General features: G+C 55.3%; 1 protein-coding gene across 1 annotated transcript; it reads left to right on the plus strand.

Annotated features, from left to right (window-relative positions):
• Positions 1–153: 153 nt before the first annotated feature.
• Positions 154–17,311, plus strand: SHE (Src homology 2 domain containing E). Its single transcript, XM_004619261.2, has 6 exons — positions 154–1,083; positions 4,161–4,287; positions 11,971–12,285; positions 12,623–12,779; positions 13,921–14,040; positions 15,093–17,311. The coding sequence occupies exons 1-6, from the start codon at positions 475–477 to the stop codon at positions 15,277–15,279; spliced, it is 1,515 nt and encodes a 504-aa protein (XP_004619318.2). The 5' UTR covers positions 154–474; the 3' UTR covers positions 15,280–17,311.
• The last annotated feature ends 6,893 nt before the right edge of the window (positions 17,312–24,204 follow it).

Consider the following 24,204-nt stretch of genomic DNA (forward strand, 5'->3'; position numbering starts at 1 on the left):
CCTGCATCCCTGACCCCTCGGGGCCAGTGAGGCGTTGAGCCGGCGCCCCCGGATCTGGGCGGGAGGCAGCGGGCTGGGAGGCGCCAGGCGCTGGGGGGAGGGACGCGAGGAACCGGTGGGCGGCCGTCGCGGCGCCAGGGACACTCCCGCCGCCTCCTCTCTGTCCCCTCGCGTCCCTAGGAGTGTGGACGGTGCTGTCCGGGGGGCTTTCACGAACCCGACCTCTCCTCCTGGAGGAAAAAAAAAGTCGGGGGCAGCCCCGGGAGCGCGCGGAGAACCCCGATCCCCCGCGGGGCAGCTCAGGCTGCGGACCAGCCCGGGCGGGGCCCCGGTGCGTCGTGCCTGTCGCCGCTCGTGTCCGGAACGGCGGCCCGGCCGCCCGCTCGGCGCCCCGGGGACCCGCGCCCCGAGCCGGAGCGGCTCCCCTGCCGTCGCGGGACCTGGCCGCGGCCTGCAGCGCCCGAACCCCGGGGAATGCAGTGGCCCCCGGCCCCTGGCGCCTCCCCGTGCCTGGCCTGGGCCTCCTCGCTCGCCTGCTCCGCGGCCACGACGCTCCTGAGCCGCGCCGGCCGGGCCCCCCTCATGGCGGCCAAGTGGTTCAAGGAGTTTCCGCTGAACCTGAAGACCGTGTCCGAGCGCGCCCGGCCCGGCGGCGCCGGCAGCGCCAAGCTGCGCAAGAACTCGGAGGCGGGCGGTGCGGGGCCCGCGGCCGGCAAGGGCCGCAAGAACTCGGCGGCCGAGCTGGGGGCCGGCCGGCCGGGCGGCGCGCCCCCCAAGGACAGCCGGCTGTCCCGGGACAGCCTGCAGGGGCTGATCCAGGCCGCCGCGGGGAAGGGCCGCAAGAACTCGCGGGCCACGGACGACGAGCCCCACCGGGGCGCCAGCAAGAGCTCGGGCTGCAGCACCTACATCAACAGGCTCATTAAGGTGGACACGCAGGAGAAGGGCGCCAAGGGCGCGTACCCCGGCGGCGCGGGCGGCAGCACCAGCAGCAGCAGCAGCTGCTCTTCCTCGGCGTCCTCGTCCCCATCCTCCCTGGGCCCTGATTTGGACAAGGGCAAGGCTGTGAAGCAGCAAGACACGGTAAGAACACACCACTCCCTCACTCCCCCCGCCCCCCCTAAAAAAACAGAACGGAATTTAGCCCCCTTGGTCCATCTCTCCAAGCCCCGCTGAAGCTAACGGGTGGGAAGGGAGCTTAAAAGGCCACAGGGAAGGTGCCGGCCAAAAGGGTGTGTCCCGCCAACTTTCCTGATTCTTTTCTTTTCTTTTTGGGTTTTGGGGCCACACCCAGCAGTGTTCAGGATTTACTGCTGGCTCTGTGCTCAGGGATCACTTCTAGAGGGCTTGTGGAGTGGGGGCTCACCCTATGCAGGTGCCAGGAATGGAACCCAGGTCCACACCTTGCCCTGCCTCAGCTGTCTCTCTGGCCCCAACAATTCTTTGCAGGGTGGGTGGCGGGAAGAGCCACACCAGGGGCTGCTCAGGGCTAATTTCTCGCCCTGTGCTCAGTGATCACTCCTGACAGTGCTCAGGGGACCTTGTGTGGTGCTGGGGATTGAACCTGGGTTTCTGCTTACAAGGCAAGCTCCTACCCCTTTGTACTGTCTGTCCAGTCCCAGTCTTTGCTGATTCTTGCACATGGTCACTTAAACCCATGGGTGGGGGGTTTCAGTCCTGAGCCCCCTCAATCTTGCGATGGCATCTTGGCTTCCTTTTGTGAGTTCATTTAGTGAAATAACCAGAATGTGATGGTCCGGCGTCTCTGTTTAGCTTCACCCCCTAATAGGTGAGCTCACCTTCATTTCCATCCAGGGGGTTGCAAAGTTGGATCAGGATATGATTCTGCTTCGGAGGAAGGGAGGATAACCTGGACTTCTGAGCAGGACTCCCAGAGACCCAGGGAGTGGCTGGCGGCCACCCCACTCCTGGGCGAGTTTGGAAGCTCCCCTCACTGCTGTGAAAGGACTCCTCAGCACCGCCCATGGCCTTCCCATTCATTCTCTGAAATGTGCTGTGCATCATTCTTAGGGAGAGGGGCACCACGCTCCAAAGGCTGTGCGGGCAGAGAAAGAGAGAAGGAAATGCCCTGAAGGAAATGACAGAGGAGGAGGGAAGGTGTTTCCTGCTACTTGTAGGCCAGAGGCTCTCTGGTTCTTGGCCATGTGAGCAGCTCCCAAGAAAAGGCGTGTGTGCCTGGGACCGCCCCTTCTCCTAGGGGAGCTGGGGCTTCCTTGCTCTTGCCTGAGTTTTCAGTCTGTGTGAGAGCAGCGAGAAGACCTCAGCTTGTATTCTCAAATGCTTCTCCCCAGGCGGCTTTTCCAGGTTCGGGTATTTTAATTATCAGGGCTTCAAACCTCCTGCCCACTGGGTTATGTCAAGAGCCTATAGTGAGAGTCAGAGCAGCAGGGAAGGTGTGGCTGACCTGGGTTCAGTCCCCAGCACTGACCTGGATTCAATCCCAAGGCTTGCCAGGAGTGATCCCTGAACCCAGAGCCAGGAGTCAGCTCTGAGCACCACTGGGTGACATTCTGAAACCAAACCAAGAGTCCAGGGGGGCCAGAGAGAGGGGTCCAGAGAGAGAGCACAGCCGGGAGGGCATTTGCCTTACACACAGCTGACCCGGGTTCGATCCCCCAGTATTTGGTCCCCCGAGCCCTTTCAGAGTGAATCCTGAGTGCAGAGCCAGGAGTAAGTCCTGAGCATCCACGGGTGTGACCCCCATCCACCAAAAAAATAAAAAAGCGGGGCCGGAGTGATAGCACAGCGGGTAGGGCATTTGCCTTGCATGCAGCCGACCCAGGTTCAATCCCCGGCATCCCATATGGTCCCCCAAGCACCACCAGGAGTAATTCCTGAGTGGAAAGCCAGGAGTAACCCCTGAGCATCGCTGGGTGTGACCCAAAAAGCAAATAAATAAATAAATAAGCAGAGTTCATAACGCACCATGTGTGTTTGTGTGGGTTCCTCTGTTCTGTCCCCATTCTCTCCTCAAAGGTGCTCTGGCACCTGAGCTTGGCAGTATGGAAGGAGCTGGCAAGGACCAGCTGGTGAAGACCAGCTCAGGCTGACCCTTCCCAGGGGCCCACTGAGTGGTGAGAGCCTTCTAGCGAGGCCTAGGTCCAGCGCTCTCCTTCCAGTTCCCCAGAGGATGCAGTGCCCGTGGCAGGTGAGGAGGAAGGACAAAGTGAGGGCCATGAGTGGAGGTCTGGCTGCCCCCCAGTCAGCCTCTCTTGAGGTCTGATGCTTCCTAGACATCTGCTCCCAGGTGGAAGTCCTCCCCACTCTTCTCCCAGGAGAGCCAGGTCTTTGGAGGAGATAATAGGAGGTGGCGGAGCAGGGCCAGGCCTTCCTCTGCGGGAAGGGGGTCCCTGACCCTCTCCATGGCTGCAGAACAACGATTACACTCCTGCTGGCCTTTGGGCAGGAGAGAGGCTTTCCCAGGCTGGCCAGTGTCCACTCAGCAGCACACATGGTAAAACAGGAACAATCCAGGAGACCCTGTGTGCCCCTGAAGATGACTCAAATAGGCCAAACTGTCCCATTAAAACCCAAAACTGCCTAAAAGGGAGCCCTGGGGAGCCCATCTGCCAGGAGTTATTGAACCTGGGAAATTCCCACAGTCCTGTTTAGTGCTGACCTATTTCTTGTCTTATTATAAAGCCTGTCTCCTAAGAACTGTTAGAAATTCCTGGAGGACCGGAAGCAAGTCTAGGGTTTGTTTTGGTTCCCTCATGATGTCAAGTCAGTGCTGGTAGCTGGTCAGTAGTCACTGGTGATTGCCTGACCTAAGAGGGCTGTGTCGCCCAGCTGGTCCGCCATCAGAGACCAGAGTCTTGGGGAAGGCGGTCACTCGGTGGATGTCTACTGCTCTAAAATTAGAGGTGTCCTCCGTTCTCCTCGGCCACCCAACAAATGCTTGCTTGCTTGAGGAGCCAAGAAGTCAGAAGAATCTCAGAGACTAGCAAATTTCAGCGAGTGGTTGCCAGTCGGTTGTGCTACCAAGTCAGATATTTGCACAGTCCATGGCATAAGGAGTCTGAACTCACCAGACATTGGTGAACTCTGGGGGTCTGTGGGAGAGTGCCAGGGATGCCTTGACCGTGTTGCCATTCTGCTTTATGATAATCCTGACACTCTCCTCACTGCTTCTCTCACAGGTCATCATCCTGGAAGACTACGCAGACCCTTACGATGCCAAGCGGACCAAAGGCCAGAGGGACGCTGAGAGAGTTGGCGAGAATGATGGCTACATGGAGCCCTATGACGCGCAGCAGATGATAACAGGTCCGTAACCAGAACGGCTCGGCGTGGGCTGAGGTCACGTGCCCACTGGGAGTGTGGGGAAGTGTAACTGGGGTGTCCTGGTGGGAATGGGATGAAGCATTTTGACTCTACGCAGCTGAGTGGGCACTAGGGAAATCAGACCTGAGATCTAGCTCGTTTCCTCTCCATTCAAGGCCGTCCATCTAAAACTGTGTCGGGTCTTGAGTTTCTGATTCTCTGAGAGATGCCTCTTGAAAGTTTTCGAGCTCGCTCAGAATGGGATCTTCAGCTTTGAGCTGATGAATACCCAGGAGAGAGCTCATGGGAGGAGCTCCGTGGGCTCTGTGTGTGCTTTGCATGCGAGAGTCCCAGGTTCAGGTCCCTGCACGTCATGGTTCCCGGAGCCCAGAGCCGGAGTATCCCCTGATCTGGTTGTGGTCCCCCCCAAATAATTTGTATACAATTCTTGACCACTTTTTTTTTTTTTTTTGGTTTTTGGGCCACACCCAACAGTGCTCATGGCTTATGTTGGTGGGTCTGTGCTCAGGAAATTATATGGGGGCGGGGTTGGGCAACTGCCTTACTCACTGTACTGTCACTACCCCCCCATCTTGGCCACTTTCAAAATTTTGACATTCATAATGGGAGTCAGAAATCCAAATGACAGGATGAACATATGCTTAAAGGAGTTTAATTTGTTCAGATGTGACATGATTTTGTGTATTGTGGAAAATGTATTTCTCAGCAAGCTCGGCAGTATATGAATAAAATATTTCATGACTAAGGAATGATTACTAATCATCGCTGTGAGCCAATCCACTCCAGGCAAACCTAAAACTAATGTCAAGAAACTCTTAACAGTGTAAGTCAGCACAGTCCTGCCTTGTGGGCTAGGCAGTCACTGTCGTGTAGGGGACTTTGTTTCCCCTCGACATTCTCTTGAGTTGGTATCAATGATAATTCTACATAGCTAGTTTGTATTATTTTGTGTGAATTTTGGAATGGATCATTCGCTGAGGTTTCCTCTGAGCCTCCAGGGAAAAATGCCGTTTCTGATTGCTGACTTCAGGGAACCTTACTTGAACATCCTGGGATTCAGGCCTGGGAAAAGACAAGCTGGTCACACATGACAGACTTTGTCCCTTGTGTTGGAAAACACCCTGAAGAGCTGAGTCTCAGAAGGCCCGAGCAGAAGCCAGTGGCAGCACCCTGCCTGGTTCAAGACAGGCTACAGAATGAGAGTGAGCCATGACCGGAAGGCATTGCTGTTTCCTGCTTCTCTGCTTGCAGAGATAAGGCCAGCATTTGGGGAGGGTGTACCCTGGCCAGGCTGTGACCCTGAAGGTCACTGGACTGTGACCTCTAATGAAATCTGTGAATGAAAGGAAGTGAAAATGAACTTAGTCAGAATTGTAGAAAATAGCTGTGATGTGAAAGGACTAAGGGGAAACTTTACCTCAAATTGAGTGGCTTTATCAAAGCATTGCCACTACTTAATTTTGCACCATCTTTTTTGGGCCTTTGGTTTTTCTTCCTCTCTCTCTCTCTCTCTCTCTCTCTCTCTCTCTCTCTCTCTCTCTCTCTCTCTCTCTCTAAGAATTGTATCTGTGCCTTCTCAGGTGTTTATTTCTGGAGTCAGACTTATAAGGAGAGAGCTATGCTTTCAAGAGTGGAATATATCTCCCTCAACTCCACACCAATAATGCATACAGAACTCATAAGCTAAGGAATGCTGATACTATCCCTGGGTTGAGAAAACAAGATCAGAGGGACTGAGAGATCTGAATTCCCTGTGCACATCGTGTCTTGGGAAAACAGGAGAAATTAGAACCCACATCTTCCACAGTAGCCTGAGTGTGTTTTGCTTCCTACTGTAAGTTGCCTCCCTCACCAATTGATATGACTTGTACAAAACGCTAAGTTTTATGGGCCAGAGTGGTAGTAAAGCAGGTCCGTCACTTATCTTGCATGATGCCGACCTCGATTCAGTTCCCAACATTTTGTATGGTCGCTGGGGTACTGCTAGAAGTGATCTCTGAGTACAGAGCTAGGAATTAATCCTGAATATAGCCAGGTGTGGCTGGGAAAAAAGCATCTAGAGATCTACACACAAGCTATCTTTCCAACCAGACTGACAAAAGTTTATTGAGGAACCAAAATTGTTTAATAGTGAACGTAGTAAGTGTAGTTAGCATTTAATATTTGAGGAGTTATTAATTGTCAAGGGTTTTTTGGGTTTTCTTTTAGAGATGGGCACACCTGGTGATGCTGGCGGGTTACTCCTGGCTCTATACTCAGGAATCACTCCTGGTGGAGTTTGGAAGACTGGGGATCAAACCCAGGTCAGCTGGGTGCAAGGCATGTGCCTAGCCCACGGTACTGTCTCTCTGGCCCCTGTAAGTTTCCGCTTTAAAACCGCTTTAATGAATAAACTTATTTAAGTAGACTAAAAAATTACTGTTTTTAGTTGGAGAATGAAGTCAAGTGGACCAAGTTTTTTAATTATTGACTTGTTTTAGCTACTAAATTTTTAGTTCTTTAAAAACATGCTGCTGATTTTGACAGTTTCTTCACCTAAAATGCCTAGTACAAAGCACCCTGTCCATAGCCAGAGAGACGCTGTACTGGAGCTTCTTATTCTACACATGGGTTACCCAGCTGGGCAGAATAACAGGAAGTGAGTTTATCGGAAACTGGAAATAAAAGATTTGCTACTGGGTTGGGTTTTTTTCTTCTTTTTAAAAAATTTTTTGTTGTTGTTCAGTTTGTTCCTTATGTACTTGGTTATAATTTCAGAAATAGCCAGCATTTCTTTTTTTTTTTTTTTGGTTTTTGGGTCACACCCGGTGATGCACAGGGTTTACTCCTGGCTCTTCACTCAGGAATTACCCCTGGCGGTGCTCAGGGGACCACATGGGATGCTGGGATTAGAACTGGGGTCGGCCGCGTGCAAGGCAAACGCCCTACCCGCTGTGCTATCGCTCCAGCCCCTAGCCAGCATTTCTTGAGAAACATTTGTCTGTTGTTGTGTTGTGTCTGAGGGTGTGTGTGTGTGGGGGGGGGGGGTTGAGTGTGTGTGAATGAAAGGAAGGAATAGACTTAGAATATTAGAATTTTAGTGTGTGTTTAGTTCCAACATTTGTTTCTACAGGATATGGGAAGAATTCTAGAGAATAAGACTTAAGCAGAGGGGCTAGAGCTGGTGGGGTCTGTGTCCTTGCACTCGACTGACCTGGGTTCAATCCCCTGTGCCCCAGATGGTCTCAAGAGCTTGCTGGGAGTGATCCCTGAGCATAGAACCAGTAGCTTTCCCTGAGTACTTCTGGGTATGACCTCAAAGCAAAGAACAAACAAACAAAATTTAAGTAGAGCCCCAGTTTCTACACAGACTTTTTGGGGAATGAGGAGTATCTCAATTTTTTTATTTCATTTTGTTTTGGTGCCACACCCAGCAAAGCTCAGGGGCCACTCAGCAGTTAAGCCCTGGTGATGCTTGGGGGGCAGGGGAGCCCTATGGGATGGTGGGGATCAAACCCGGGTTGGCTGTGTGCAAGGCAAGTGCTCTACCCACTATACTTCCTCTCTGGCCTCAGAACATCTTCAATTTTGAGAGACTCTTGAGTTCATGAAACTCGTTCATGATGTGGGTTTATAACATTTGGCCAATATTTCTTGGGCTTTTGTTAAGCATGGAAGAGGCCACAGTCTAGGCTTTGGGCCCACAGGGAACAGACCCTAGGCAGCCGGCCAACAGAGGTCTCTTGTAGAAAATGCAGCAATAACCGTGAAGTAAAGCAAAGGCCTTGGTCAGCCCAGGGACTCGAGCCTCATCAACCTTCCCTGAAACCCGGGACCACCCCTCCTCTCAAAAAACAAACAAAAAACTTTTCTCCTAGGTTTGAAAATCTCAAAATCTATAAATTTACCAATAACTTCTCACTTGGACATGTCCAAAAGATTGATCATGGAAAGAGCAGGCATATGAAGACAAGGCGAGGCCAGTACAAGCCTCGCTGTCATTGTGCTAAACGAGCAGGAGCAAAAGCTAAATGAACCGCAGGAGTATTCTGCATTCGGGCTTGGAGCGACAACACAGCGGGTAGGGCACTTGCCTTGCCCGAGGCCAACCCAGGTTCAATTCCCAGCATATAATTCGATTCCCGTATGGCCCCCCCCCCCCGAGCACCGCCAGGAGTGATTTCTGAGTGCAGAACCAGGAGTAACCCCTGAGCATTAGTGGGTATGACCCAAAAAGAAAAAAAAAAATTCTGCATTCACTCCCGGGGGAGTCTTAGCCCCCAGTGAAAACTGTCACATTGAAAATGGTTTTGGAGGGTCCCTGCAGCAGCGCCCACTTAGCAGGAGAGTCTTTCCCCCGACCATCTCTCCCACTGATGTCGTACAAGTTGTATGAACTCAGGCAAGTTGAGCCACTTGGTAGGTGCCAGCCTTGCCAGGCTGCTCGCCATGACCTGGGCAGGAGCCCTGCCTGCTGGACTATGGCTCGAGTCTGTCTTAACTGCCCTGGTGACCGTTGCAGACCTCAGTGAATTCCCCGGCGCGGGCCCCTCTGGTCATTCTGCTCCTTCACCTTCCCTGACAGCCAGGGTGAGACTCTCCCAAGGGACACAATTCACCTTCGGGAGAATTCGGGGTGAGGGGGGGATGTCTGGCACCGACCACAGACTGCAGGCCAAGCGCTTCCAATCCTACGCTGTGTGTTTTTAGGGAACAGCGGAGTTGGGAAGGGAGAAAGGAAAATTTTCGGCCCATGTGATAATTGCCGCAGCTACACCTTGTGGCTGTGGCGGCCGCGGCCCGGCCCTGGCTGCAGATGCGTGTTTATCTGTCCCCGCTGGCCACGCTCTGTTGTCTGCCGTGGTCAATGGCCTCTATCGGCAGCACCAGGGCGCAGTTTCCTCTGGCCGTTTCCTCCTTCTCAGGCTGGCTTCCTCTCCGGGCCGGCCTGCACGTCAGGGGCTGTTTCTCTGCAGGAAGGGTCGGCTCCCAGGCCCGTGATTGTTTCTGTTTCTATGGCACCTCAGGTTGGGGGCAGCCAGGTGCTGGGCTGGCCTGGGGCTGCCCCCGGAGGGGCCTCCCCTGGCCTCTCCCCCAAGCCCCTGCATCCCTGCTGTCAAATGAGGTTTGGAAAATGAATGATAATTAGTAGATTGGGCCCATCCCCCAGCCGTCCTGGGAAGCAGAGTCCTCCCGCCCCCGCCAGTATACACGCCGGGTCTGAGGCGGTGGGCCCCTGGGCCAGCCTCAAGGTCAGCACTCAGGGTGCCCAGGCCTCGCCGTGCTGGGCATCCGCCCTGGCGCTAGCCAGATGGACAGGACCCGTCTCTGAGGGCCAAGCATTGAGACTGGACTTGGGGGCCTGTCTGGGCCCATCTCAGTGAAGGGTCACCTTGGGTTTTGGGCCCAAGCCCTAGTATTTCTGAGAGTACCCCACGAAGGCCTGCGTGTGGCCACTTTCTGGATTCTTGGTTCTGTGCAAAAGTTCTCAGAAAAGTTCTTCATCTCAGCCCAGCCCAGAGAAGAGGGGTCTTCCTGAGCCTTGCCCCTGTGCCTCTGCTGGGGTGAGAGGTCAAACTGAGGTTCAGAAGACTCCCCCCACTGCCTGCTCCGGGGCTCAGGCCAGCGGGTTCCACAGACACTGGTGTGCAGAGCTGCTCCCCAGACCGGGAGTGAGGAGGGGGCCTCTGGGAGCCCAGCACAGAAGCACTTCTTGGGCTTATCTTACCCTTGGGCTCATGTGGCCCCCAACCCCTCCCCCCACGCCTAGACCCCCTGCTTTCAGCACACCTGGCCCCTGGGGTGGGACCCCTGCAGCAGGGACCCACCTACACCAGGCCCATTTTAAGGTAACTTAATTTTTGGTGTGCTTTGGGGCCACACCCCGGGATGGCTCCAGGCAGTGCTGGGGAACCAGATGTGGTGCTGGGGTCAAACCCAGGGCCTGTGTGCGCAAGGCAAGCACCTGCCACTGTGCGCTCTCTGGCCCCTAACTGATTTTATGCCTTTCAAGTTTGAAGCCTCGGGCGCCCTGGCTTCCTGGCCCTGCAGCCCCGCCAGCCTCACGATTCCTCTTCTTCGGGGTTCCTCCTCCCCCTTTCCTGGGCAGCCCCAGCTTCTGCCCTGGAGCCCCCTAGCTCCCCTCTGCCCACCCCCTTTCCTCTGTGTGGCTTCGACTCATGGCTCAGTCTCTCGAGCGTGACCCCAGGCCTGCGCTGGGCCCTGCGTCTGCAGCTGCCAGCGCTCTGCCCCGCCACTCTCAGCTGCCCGCCCCTCCACTGCCACAAATCGTGTCCCACCAGAGAAGCCAGGTGTGGGGGCTCGGCACTGGCAGTGTCCACCGAATTGGAGCAGTGACCGTGGGGACACTGGGAGAGGAGCAGTGAGAGGGCTGGGCCCCAGGCAGCCCCCGGGGTAGGCACGACCAGCCAGCAGCAGGGAGCGGGTTGGAGATGGTGGAGGGTCCCCTCAGACACTGGTAGGGGTCGGGGGGTGAGCGTGGAGTTCACTCCTCTCGTGGGAGCAGAGCTGGTCTGCAAGAGGATGAGAGGACAGGGAGGCGGAGTGGACCCTCCCCGGGGCGGGGGGGGGGTCAGACAGCCGAGGGTTCTGACGGGAATGATGTCCGTTCTTCAGTGAGCAGGGAGGGCCGTGTGCCTCGCCCAGCCCAGCCCCTGCAGAGGGCGGGGGATTCGCACCCAGCTTCATGCTTCTGTCTCAGCCTGAGCTGGGGCTGGAGACTCCTGACTTCCCGTTGGGCCTCACGACGTCCTGGCACCACCTGTTCTCTCTGGCCCGGGAACCGCTAAACCTCCTGGCTCTGGGCGCACTGTGGGCCTCTCCACTGCTGCCCCCGCTTCCTCTGCTGACCCCTGTGCTGCGAGCTGGCCTGTGACCCCCTCTCGGGACTCCCCCTGCAGACCTCCCCACGGAGGGACCATCTCTTTCTCAGTCAGCTCCAGTTCTCTTCCACGCAATGCCTCGAGCAGGAGACAGGACAGAGGGTGGGTGCTGACCTTGCACGCGGCCCACCCGGGATTGATCCCAAGCACCACACAGGGTCCCCTGAGCCCTGAGCATCGCCAGGTGTGGCCCAAAATAACTACCCCTCTACCCCACCAAAATAAAAAGGAAGTTAGGGTTAGAAATGTCTGTCCTAGAACCCAGGCGTGGCCCCTTTGTGGTTCTGTTTGACTCTCCATGCTCCCGGCTGCTCTCCGTGTCTCTGCAGCGACATTGGTACACGGAAGTGGCGAGTCTCTCACGGCAGAGACGCCCTTCGGGCACATCGCCGGGCACCACCACTGCCCTGGCTTTCCTTTCTCCGCTGATACTGCCCCTGAGAGTGCCTGATGCTGAGGGCCAGTGCCTGCTGCCCACAGGGACGCTGGGCAGGCCCACATGGATGGGGAGGAGTCCCGGAGCAGGCGGGGGCAGTGCCTGTGGTGGGGTGGCCCCTAGCTGCATGCCCTGATGCCTGCCTGGGCAGGGACAGGAGGAAGAGTCAGCCCCTTCCTTTCGCAGCGCCTTGGGGGGGCAGCTGGGGCACGCTTGGGCGTGGGCATGGCCCCGGCTGCCTTCCGGCCCTGCCAGCGGGGGGCGTCACGGGCCTGGCGTCATGGGCCACCTGGCACTGTCCGGTGGGCGCTGGGTACCCTTTGACGGCCTCGGGTGTGTGTGTTTCAGAAATTCGACGTCGCGGCTCCAAAGACCCCCTGGTGAAGGCCCTCCAGCTGCTGGATGGCCCGTGCGAGCCAGGGGAGCAGGGCCCGAAGGGGGACACGCAGGCCCGGAGGAGGGGCTCCAAGGAGCTGCTGGGGAAGGCCCCCCAGCTGTACGACACGCCCTACGAGCCTGTGGACGGGGCTGCCCCCAGGGCCGAGGGCAAGGCCAGGGCCCCCGACGGTCACGGCCGGCTGCCCGAGAATGACGGGAGGCCTGCGGCCGAGTACGAGCAGCCCTGGGAGTGGAAGAAGGAACAGATCGCCCGGGCGCTGTCGGGTGAGCCCGGGCCCTGGGGAGAGACGGGACGGGGGACGGCGTTGGCCTTGCACACACTGACCCCAGTTCGATCCCCGGCACCACATAGGGACACCCAAGCCCACCAGGAGGTTCCCTGAGCACCGCCAGGTGTTTCCTACACCCCAAAGAAGAAAATCCCATGTTGCAATTCCTGCAGTGGCTCCCGCCAGCCCCAGGCTGTTTCCCTGAAGGCTCCGTGGGGTGTGTGGTGGGGGGCGCTGCAGGAGCCCAGCCCTGGAGGGACACAGTCACCTGTGATGGGGTCAGGCTGCCTTTCCTCCAGGCGGCCTGAGGCTCACGGGGGTCCTCCTTCCAGTTCAGTTTGAAGGCGCAGAGCGGCCGTGCGCCAAGGAGGAGACGGGGAGGCAGCATCTCCGCCAGAAGAGCTGGACCCAGAAGATCCTGAAGCCAGCGCTGCCCGACCACAGCGAGGGGGAGAGGGTGGACCCCTCCCTGCCCCTGGAGAAGCAGCCGTGAGTGTCTGCCGGGGTGGGCGTTGGCCTGCGTCACAGTCCTGCGTCCATAAGTACTTGTGTGTGTGTTTTTTTTTTTGGGGGGGTAGCATTCGGAAAAGCCCAGTTTTTGTTTTATTTTGTTTGGGTCACACCCAGCAGTACTCAGGGGTTACTCCTGGCTCTGCATTCAGGAATCACTCCTGGCGGTGCTCCGGGGGCCATGTGGGATGCCGGAATCAAACCTGAGTTGCCGCATGCAAGGCAAATGCCCTACCCGCTGTACTATCACTCCAAGTCCCATTTGGCGGGGGGAGGGTTGGGGAGAGACTTTAGGCCCCTAACTCTGTCCCCGGGTCACTCCTGGCAGGGCTTGTGGACCCTGTGTGGTGCAGGGGGTGGAACACTGTCCCTGCTGTCCTGTCTCTCCGGCCCCAAGTGAAACCCATTTTCAAGCCCAGCCCAGAGCCTCTGCTCACAGCCGAGAGCAGACCTTGACCTGGTCATTCGGCGGGCCCACCTTGTGCGGTCGGTGGGTGCTGTGACTCGGAATCCCCCCCTCAGCTGCTGTCTGTGCTGGGCGGCAGCTGGCGGCTTCCTGAGCGGCTCTGCTCCCGTCTCGTGCTCGTTTCCGGGGTAGGGTGCGAGCAGCAGGCTCTCGGGGGGCCTGGGCGCCGAGCCTGTCCGCCCACTCAGCTCGACTGGGTGTTGCTGAGTTGCCCCGGCCAGGCCTTGTCGAGGTTCCGGAAAGGGAGGGGAGAAACCAGCCACGCTGGAGAGAGCCCAGAGCCCGAAGGCTGAGCCCTGTGCCCCTCTGCCAGCACCTCAGGCTCCAAGCACCGCCAGAAGCCACCTTAGAGCCAGGTGTGGCCCAGCACAGACAGAGCGGGCCAGAACAATAGCACAGCAGGCCGGGCGCGTGCCTCACTGGCAGCTGGCTCTGGTTCCTCCCGCCACCCCACCTGCTTCCCCGGGCACCTTCAGGAGTGACCTCTGGGCGCAGAGTCAGGCGTGAGCTCTCAGCATCACGGAGTGTGGCAGAGAAACAGAACAGCAGTGACCCCTGAGCAAGGGCCAGGGCTCAGCCCTGCGCCCAGCTGAAAGAGAAGTGGGGAGTGTGGAACCCGGTGGGCTGATGCTGGCCTTCCCACTCCCCTTGCAGCTGGTACCACGGCTCCATCAGCCGAGCGGAGGCGGAGGGTCTGCTCCAGCCCTGCAGAGAAGCTGGGTACCTGGTCCGGAACAGCGAGTCGGGGAACAGTCGGTACTCCATCGCGCTGAAGTAAGTGCTGGGGCCTGCCGGGCCACTCTGAGCACCTCTGCTGGCCCGGCGGGGTCTGCCTGCTGGGCCCCAGAATGTGAGACGTGCTGAGGGTGAGGACGCAGCCCTGGGATTGGAGATGCCGGCCCCCAGCCCCGCCTCTAGCGCCCAGCAGTCCTGTTCCATGTCCCACCGTGTCACCCTCTGCCTAGCCTGGCCCCGGCAGAGAGGACACGCTCAGACCGCCAACGGGGCACTAGTCGTGCTCTGATGCTCCCATGCTGGGACTTTCGTGAGTCAGTTCCCCTCCCCACACACACACACTGAGTGTCAAGATGCCAACTGAAGTTCTGACACCAGTTTCTCCTGGGCGAGAAGGAGCCGCCACTCGCTCCCCCGCCCCCAGCCCCTGAGTGTGCACAGGAGCTCGTCTGCCTGCTCGGCCCGGCCGCTGGGGCTTGTATCATGGAAACTGGCGCTGTGCTGTGGCTCTGTGGTGCTGTGTTGGAGGGTCATTGTCAAGAGCCCTAACAGCACTTCCTTCCTCAGGAAGCTGAGCCCTGCAGCTGAAACAGTCAGGCTGGAGGAGAGCGAGGTTGGCGGGGGGAGCGGAGCACAGGGCAGAGGGACCGGCCGCAGACAGATGCCAGGAATAGCTCTGTGTGTGCCCGGGGCAGGCTGCTGGGGTGCCAGCTGTCGGTCCGTACCACCCGCAAGTCTGTCCAGAATTTTCCTTTCCTCTTCCCTTCATGAATGGGAAATTCCCCCTGGTGGTCTCGCCCTTGGACTGGGAGTTTGGGGGCCAGCGGGACTTTGATTTTTCCACCACCACCAGCCGCCCCCCCCGCCCCCCTCCAGTAGCTGATGACTTGTGTGCATGAAAGATAAACGGCTGAGGGCGCCCCACATGTGGCCGAGGGCCAGGCAGCTCCTGAGCGCCCTTTGGGCGAGCCAGCAGCCTAGACAGTGCCAGCGCTGAGATGGGGGTGGGTCTCACGCTCTCTGGGGAGAGCGCCCTCTTGTGGCGGGGCAGGTCGCTCCCTCACGTCGCCTGGGTTTATGTTTCATTCCAGGACGAGTCAAGGATGTGTCCACATCATTGTGGCCCAGACCAAGGACAACAAGTACACCCTGAATCAGACCAGCGCCGTCTTTACCAGCATCCCGGAAGTGGTACACTACTATTCCAACGAGAAGCTGCCCTTCAAGGGGGCGGAGCACATGAGTCTTCTCTACCCAGTGCACAGCAAACTGCACTAGGGCTCAGCCCCAGGTGCAGCTCAGGGCGGGGCTGGCTGCACCCAGGCATTGCACCTGCCGGTGGAGGACAAAAGCTGTGGCTGCCCCCTCCCTCGTCCCCTGGCCTCCCCCTGCCTGCCTCACTGCCTTCAGGAGCCGTCACCTCCCGTGCTCTCCGCTCTCTCCAGTCGAGTCGGGTGTTCTCCTGAGGAGCGGTGAGTCAGGTGTCGAGAAAACAAAGCCGCTGGTTCTTAGCTGGAACACCTGATCTCCACCTTTCTGGAAGATGACAGGAAACGGGCTGTGGGCCGGGAGAATGTGTGACTCCAGAGGAGGCAGGGCGGGGCACCTCTGCCTTTCTTTCCCCGCCTCAGGGCTGCCCGCAGGCTGCTTTGGCGCTCAGCCTCCCCCTCCCCCCCACCGAGAGGCGGGAGGGGCCGTGTGATACTTGCCAATAGAACCAGGGGCTGGTGGCCTGATTCCCTGGACCAGAGTGAAGCAGCCAAGACAGATTGCACTTCTGAGTTTCTTTTTTTTTTTTTAACTCTAGAAATTTTCAGAGCTCCGTCATCGAGAGTTGTTTTCTTACTGGATAATTATACAGACTTTCTGACACCCTTGTTCTTGTCTCTGTGTGATCTAGTTATTCTGGAGACTTTTATGTTTTTTAGTTTTTGTCCCTCCAGTTAGATTTGCCTTGTACTTTTAGGGTGGTTCTTTTTTTCTGGACCACAGCCAGAGGTTCTCAGGGCTTCCTTACTCCTGGCTCTGTGCTCAGGGATCGGTCACTGCTGGCAGGGCTCCAGGGGCCCATATGCAGTGCCAGGGATGGACCCAGCGTGCAAACCAAGCACCCTGCCCACTGTATTATCTCTCCAGCGCCCTCCTTAGGGTCAGTTACAAACATATCAATGTAATCCCAAGATCTGATCCTGGGACCCTGCCTTCTAGCCCTTGCCCTTGCACACTGACTGGCCCCAGCTGACCAGTTCATGCTGTATAAAAGTAGCTGGAAAGACTCCAGGCTTTTTTCCTAATTCCCATTACTTAAGATAGTAACTTAATTCCCACAGTATCGTTACCCCAGTATCATAATCACAGTATTGTGATTAATTCTGGACTCGGTGCCACTGATTTTCTGTTGAAAAGCTCGTGTGGGAATAGCTGGGCATTGACAGGCCGTGAGACGTCTCCTCTGGTGAGCGACTGTGGTGACAACCCTGCAGAAACCTCGAGTCGGAGGCTTGTCCTGGGCTTCCCCAGCTGACCCACGTGCGAATGTGCTCACTGCCCTCAGTGAACACATAACTTTGAAAATTTCTTTTAAGTATGGAAAACACGGTTCAGTTCATTTTTCTAGGAAAGCATTGCTTTTTTATTAGTGATCATTTTACTGATACGACTTAGAGATCAGTAAAGATTTGCTTCTCTATTCAGTTCAGATCTTAGCCTGTGGATTGTGTGATCATAGATCTAAGAAAAACCTTGAGAGTGGGGTTGGAGTGATAGCTCAGTGGGCAGGGCCCTTGCCTTGCATGCCGCTGACTTGGGTGTGATCTTCTGCACCCCATATGGTCTCTGAGCACCAGGAGTGATTCCTTAGCACAGAGCCAGGAGCAATTCCTAAGCATTGCCAGGTGTGGCCCCAAAACAAAACAAAAATCTTGAGAGGAACTTTTTCTCACTGGGTCCAAATGGTTTGTCAACAAAGAGTTCTGTTTTATTAAGTATTGTCAGAATTTTTAAAATACGTATGTGTTCATGTACTTTAGTACACAATTTTTTAAATGTCATTGTCCTAATTCCCTTCAACAAATATTTATGATCTTGCATATACAAATAATTCATTGTATTAAATTCATTTTTAAGTTCAACATTCTAGAAATGAAGCCTTATTTTTGATTCATCTTATCCCATGAAGGAAATGCAGCAGTTAACCTAATTTTAATAAACGCTAAATGCTTGATAAAATTTTTCTGGGTGCCGTAAATGATTTTTGGCCCATCCCCAGCCACCCTGTTAAATGTGCAATGAAATAACCTTTCAGAAGCTGTCCCGGTGTGTTCGTATTTATTGTGCTTCTGTCCTGCGTCCAGTGTGGTGCTTCTTAAACTCCTCTGTGTCTGTCAGGCGATTTTCTTAGCTCTTCACCATGGAGGGCCTTGAGGTGTCTCTGTAGCCCAGATAATCTGGCTTGTGCAGGAGGGTACGGAGGAGAAATAGTAAATTAGTGGAAGGGGAGTTAAGTGCCTATTTTCTTCTTCAGGTCCCGACACCAGCTGACAAAAGCCAGGGAGCTCCCAGCTGGGGGGTGGCAGGAGCGCCATATGCTCTAAAAACAATTAGGCCCAGCGGGAGCTCCTAATGGCTTCCTGTGAAGTCTGGGGCCAGCTGATCCCAAGCCCCCGTGACCTGGTTCCTTGGAGCTCTGAATACTTCAGCTTTAGGTCACTTGTCTCCAAATAAACATTTCCCTGTAGTCTTGAGCCTCTCCAGTTAATTCCATCTCCCAGAATATTTTCTGATTCTCTCTGGAGAAATTGATGTCTTCTAGTGAATTCCTACTCCCGTTGGATTTAGCATCCATACATTGTTCTTGTCTGTGCTTTTTCTCATACCTAATGTTTGGGGGGTTGTTTTTGTTTGGGGACCACAGTCAGTGGGACAAGTTGCTCAGAGGTCATTCCCAGCAGTGCTCGGGGGACCAGATGGTGCCAGAGATGGAACTGGACCTGCTGCTCGCAAAGGCAGCACCCAGCCTGTAGAACCGACTCTCCAGCCCTATCACACCTCCTTTCAAAACACAATTCTGGGTTCGATCCCTGGCACCACATGTAGCCCCCACCATTGCTAGGAGCACCCCTGAGCACAGAACCAGGAGTAAACCCTGAGCACCACCAGGTATGACCCAGAAACAAACAAAAATCTTGGTTCTAGTTTTCTTGAGGAGCATATTTAGCTGATTTACATCATGGTTTACCTTGAACAGAGGGTAACAAGATACAAAATGGTATATCTGTACCTTGGCAGCGTGGTTATTCTGGTGGATTTCAAACACTAGAGATGTGTTTTTTGCTTTGTTTTTGTTTGTTGTTTGTTTCTGGGCCACACCTGGCAGTTCTCAGAGGTTACTCCCTGCTCTGCACTCAGGAATTATTCCTGGTGGTGCTCAGGGGGCCCTATGGGGTATTGGGGATCAAACTCAAGTCTGCCGTGTGCAAGGCAAGTGCCCTGCCCCTGTCCTATCCCAGAAGAGGGTTCCTAAGTGATGAATGAATGCTGGAAGGATGCCCGCGGGGAAGCACAGAGACGCCCCTCTCCTTTGTGCCAGGACTGTCTTTTATAAAAGGTCACCCCAAGAACTTTCTTGAGAAAGGTTTCTAAAAAGCGCTGGTTCTCTGCTCTGCCCTGTTGTCTCCAAACTCAGAGGAATTGTTTCTCATCCATTCAGCTCTCCTGGAATGAATGGGCACGTATCTTAGCAACGGCCAGAAAGTTTTGAGACAGGTGGGAAATAGTCCTGATTCGTTAATTGGATGATTTAACTCGAGTCTTGGCTAATGGCCTCTGTTCTTGACTACATCTTAGTGATTCTGAAAGACAGCTGGGCATTGAGACATCGTGTGGTTGCTTTTTAAACGAGGGCAGCCTATCAGTTCTATTAATAGTGCCTTTGGGGGACAGAGAGAGAGAGAGAGAGAGAGAGAAAGAGAGAGCTAGTACAAGGGTAAGGCACCAATGCGGACCAGCTACAGAGGAGTCATCCCTGAGCACAGAGCCAGGAATAAGCCCTGAATACCGCCTGGGGTTGCCCAAAAACCTCAAAATGAATAAGATGAAAATAAAGTGCCTTTTTAGTCAAAAGTTAATGTCTCATTTTTTCCCCCTCCTACCTTCTCCCCTTGCTGAGGCAGAGGAGAACCAAGACACCGAGAATTCTCTTTGTCTCCTCTTCCCCCTTTCAGTATTTTGCAGAATTCCTTTTGGCCCCTTAGTCCCAGGTGCCTCCCGTTTGCTGGTCCACAGCCCGTACCACGTTGGCTTTACGGTATTTTTAGCATCCGTCTTCCTTTTCCTCGGCTGCCGTTTCTGCATCCTGTTAGTTACTGACTTGGTCTTGCAACTCCGCCTTAGTGCGACCCCTGCGGAAAGACGGTGTGTTGCTTCCATCTAGTGGCGGAAAGTGAGAACTGCAGCGGGAAGGCTGCGCTTTGGGGCAGGTTTTTTTTTTTTTTCTAAGGGATTTTTTTGATATTGCCCAGAGGGGTGGGGGGCGGGGATGATGACACAGCAGTTGCCATCTTGAAATCTGCCCTCTCTTTGCTGAAAGGACAGTGTCCAGCGGCCACCATGAGGCCAAAACTGCGGCTGGATCTCACAGAGTCTTGTTCCACCTGGAGAATGTTCTGGCCACGCTCTGAAACAGGAAGCTCTCTTGCTCAACTATCCAGTTGGCCCCCCCCAGGGAACTTAATACTCTAAATATCAATTACTGCTTAGCTTTAATTTCCAAAAATACCCAAAGATTGTATATGATGAGGCTGCCCACCTGTCGTGCTTTAACAATTTATATTACACAGGAAGGTTTTTTAGAAAATCTGGGTGTGCTTCGGTAGCCCCTGGAGGCTGCATAGCTCCCGTGGATGGTTTACTCAGAAATATGACTTTAAATAAACATCGTTCCAAGAAAACAAGTTCTTTTGTTTGACGCTGTGAGGTTTTGGTTTGATTTGGGGGTCACACCTGGCAGTACTCAGGAGTTAGTCTTCAGGGGTCACTCTGATGTAGCAGGTAGGCAGGGAAAGGCCCTTGGCAACGAAACGTAGGTCAACAGAACTTCTGGGAGGAAAATCCGAAGATTGATCCACCCTGTGGATACAGAAAACAGACCTGATAAGACCTTCAGCCGACCCTGAGGAGGTTGGACCCTCCCCATGAAGTTCCTCAAACCCTCCGACTCTCCCTTAATCCGATTAAAATGTGATCCAGCCCCAAGAAGACTCCAGAACTTCCCGATCAAGCCAACCTGAGAAGAGCCTACAAAAGACACCTTGAACAAAGGAAGGGCATGCATATGCTGCCCGAGCCCGTGTGCTGCTTGTGCCCACGTGGCTGAGCACATGTGGTGCCTGAGCACATATGTGTCATCCACATCTCCCCTCTTGAGATGTGGACTTTCATGCTTTCGTGTCTAATGCTAGGATGTGTGTAGGGGCTCGCTCTGCCCTTGGAGAAGCCTGCGTTCTCTATAGCGTGCCTTACTCCCTCTCTCCTCTCTCCTCTCTCTCTCCCTCCCTCTCTTCTGTCTCTTCCTCTCTCCTCTCTCTCTCCTATCTCCCCATCTCCCCTCTCTTCGCTCTCTCTCTTCTCTCCCTTCCTCCCTCCCTCCCTCCCTCCCTTAAAAAAACTGCAAATAAAATCTATTTACTTCACTCCTTATCTACTCCTGAAATTCCTTTCTGTGAGATGAGACAGAGGCGGGTGGCAGAGGCAGTTGGAGAGAAAGTGACCTTTCTCCTCCCCGCCTCACATAAGCCACCCATGGGGCCCACCGACATCAACTCCTGGTGGGCTTTGGGGGACTATGTGCGGTGCTAGGGATTGAACTTGTGTCAGCTGTTTGCAAGGCAAGTGCCCTGCCTGAGGTGCTGCAGCCCCAATTCCCTGAGTCTTGAGAATCACCACTCCCTTCATTAGAAAGACGGGCCGGAGCCATAGCACAGTGTAGGATGCTTGTCCTGCACACGGCTGACACAGGGCTCGATCTCCAGCATCCATACGGTCCCCTGAGCACCACCAGGAGTGATCCCTGAGTTCAGAGGGAGCCAGGAGGGAGCACTGCCAGGTATAGAGAAAGAAAGAAAAAGAAAGAAAAGAAAGAAAGAAAGAAAGAAAGAAAGAAAGAAAGAAAGAAAGAAAGAAAGAAAGAAAGAAAGAAAGAAAGAAAGAAAGAAAGAAAGAAAGAAAAGAAAAGAAATTCCCACAACCAGCACTAGAGCAGAATCAAAACCTTTGCCTCAGTGTTCAGAGTATGTCCCTGCAGCAGGTGGGGGTTGGACAGAAGCTGCAGCCCACATCTTTCTCTCCTTCCTCGGTTCCTTCCCACTCTGCCTCCTTCTCCAGTAAACAGCAGCCCGGTGACCTTCCACCCTTCTAGCACCTCGAGGACAGCTGCTACGTGGACAGTTGTCGGTGACCTCGTCCGCGACTAGGTGTCAGACTGTGGTCTGGTGGTCTGGTCTTTGCGCTAATCACTCATGAGCGCGGATGCTCCCAGGTCCCTTCTGGGCTCCGGACTTGATGAAACTTGGTGTTGAGACTTTTTTTTTTCTTTTTGGGTCACACCTGGCGATGCTCAGGGGTTACTCCTGGCTCTGCACTCAGGAACTACTCCTGGCGGTGCTCAGGGGACCATATGGGATGCTGGGAATCGAACCTGGGTCAGCCATGTGCAAGGCTGGGCCCACTGGGTAGCAATAGCAATAGCAATAGAGCCCTAGCCGCTGTGCCCACGAGACATTTTTACAACCCTAACATGTGGTCTTGCTACCTAGCCAGGATCAGAGGCCTCTATGCAGAAATGCCAAATAAAAATCATCTGAGGTTTAAGCTTTAGTGTGAAGTCCTGTTCAAAAATTAAAACTATGTGTTCTCATTGAATATTTAAATTGCCACCAAGTGGTACAGGTTCCCACTGTCTCCTCCCCATCTGGGTCTCACAGAGAAGGGAGTTTGTGCTGAGGCCCTTCACCCCACCCCTTCCCACCCGCGTTCCCCACCCTGCACAGCGAAGGGAACTGCATTCAGAGCCCCTTTCAAGGCCACTTGGAAGTGTGTGCAAGAGCTTGTGTGTGTGCAAGAGCTTGCAATAGGGGTGCTGAGTAATTCTGGCCTGGGGAGCCCGTGGTAAGAGCAGCCCCCTTACCACCCCGTGTCTCTTGTCCCTCCAGTCTCCGGAGCCAGGACCAGCCTCATTTCCTGAATCACACTCTGGGCCCCGCGATGAGCCAGTTAGCTGCGTGGGTCAGGCAGGGGGCGCGTGGAGAGCCCAGACGCGCACAGGTGTGGCCCTGAGTGCCTGCAGGAGCTGGGTTTCTCAGGGAGGGGCGCCTGGCCTGCAGATCATTCACACCTGAGGAATATAGTTGCCCGACCCAGTGGGCCCAGGCAGAGTAATGAGCAAGTTGGTGGCCGTGTGTGGCACCCCTCTGGGAAGCTCACCTTCTCTGTGAGTCCAGTGTGAGCACAGTGCGGCCCAAAGGAGCTGGTTTTGATTAACAAGTGGCACAAAGTTAAAAAAAAAAAAATCCAGTCGCCAACAAGTCAGACAGGGAAGGAGAAGTCATAGAGCAGGGAGGGTGCCTGCCCGCCTGCAGCTGACCTGGGCCCCGGTCTTGTCACCACACAGAGCCCCCAGGAGTGAGCCTGAGCACTGTCGGGTGTGGGCCAAGGCCCAAACAGGCATTCCAGCCCCTGCCCTCTGGGTGCCCTGCGGGACGCTGTGCCCTGAGAAATAAATCTCACAAAAGACACAGGTCACGTGATCGCAGTTTTCGGGACCCGCGGGGCAAATTCCCCAGACACAGGACAGCTCCGGTGCGGGCCTGGGGATCCTTCCCTGACAGTTCTCTTTCCTAAGGGAGAAAGGCTCCCCATGTCACACAACAATGTATGTGAGCTGGCCAACTGGGGCCGGAGAGAGAGGACGGTAGGGAGAGGGCCTCCTTATACACAACCACCCTCCCTTAGAACCTCAGCACCACATGTGGTCAGTTTCCAGCAGGGCCAGGAGTGACCCCTAGCTGGGTGTGGGCCCAAACCCCAAGTGTGTGAAGTGTGTGTGTGCGTATGCGCGCACACACAATGCAGAAAATTTTGTTTCCTGTGTTTTGCCACAATAGAACAGCAGGGGACTGGAGAGGGGACAGCAGGTGGGGCGCTTGCCTTGTTTGTGGCTGACCCAGGTTTGATCCCGGCATCACAGATGATGCCTTGAGCCTGCCAGGAGGGAGCCCTGAGTGCAGCTGAGCAAAACCAAACTTATAGTAATATAATAATAACAATAATAATCCAGCAGACAACTGGTCAGTGTGACCGGGACTGGGGCCCACTCAGGCCTTGGGTCAGGGTGTCCTCCTGCTGTTTGGTGACTGTGCCTTTTAGGAGGGCACCAGGAGCCCATCCACTCCAGGGAAGCCCTGGGCAGGCCTGGGGTGCTCCGATGGGCAGAGGCCCCCCAGCAGAACAGGCCAGCCAAGGCCCTGCGAGATGATGTAAGTGCCGAGAGACCGGGAGATTCACCGTGGGCGGGAGCCGTTTCCCAGGGCACAGGCCCCCGCCACCCACCTTCTCCACACGGCCACTGAGTCAAACCTGCCACATTTCCGGCCTGACTCTCCTGGATGACTCAGGAGTCGGTGATGCACGAACAAACCCGCTTCTGTTCAGCCTGACTTGAAAGCAGCTACAAGCTATTTGCTTCGAAGCTGCCGTGGAGAGTAAGAAGCTGTTTACGTTTCCGTGGGATCTATTCTGGGGTCACCCCCGGCAGTGCAGACCTGGCTCGGCCCGGGATGGTAAGGCGAAGCGTGTGCGATCAGACTCGGAGCCTCTGGTTCTTTGCGCTCCCTGCCCGCCCGCCTCGTTCTGGTTTGTCTTCTTTCCTTTTGGAGGCCTTGGGTGACTGTGGTGCTGGGGATTAAACCCCAGACTCCACCATGGACCCCTCTCGTTTCAGCCCTGGAACCATGACCCTGGCTCCTGTTTGAGTTATTGTTGGCGCGAGGGGGGGGGTGGGAGGGGGCAGTAGGGCTTACACCTGGTGGTGCTGGGGTCACTCCCAGCAGTGCTGGTGGGCCGGGGAGGGGATCGAACCTGGTCCCCTGCATTCAAAGCATCAATTCTAACCCTTTGAGACATCTCCTTGGGCATCATTTTAAGTGGTGC

Source organism: Sorex araneus, chromosome 5 (genome assembly GCF_027595985.1).
Source record: "Sorex araneus isolate mSorAra2 chromosome 5, mSorAra2.pri, whole genome shotgun sequence".
In the NCBI taxonomy this organism is placed as follows: domain Eukaryota; kingdom Metazoa; phylum Chordata; class Mammalia; order Eulipotyphla; family Soricidae; genus Sorex; species Sorex araneus.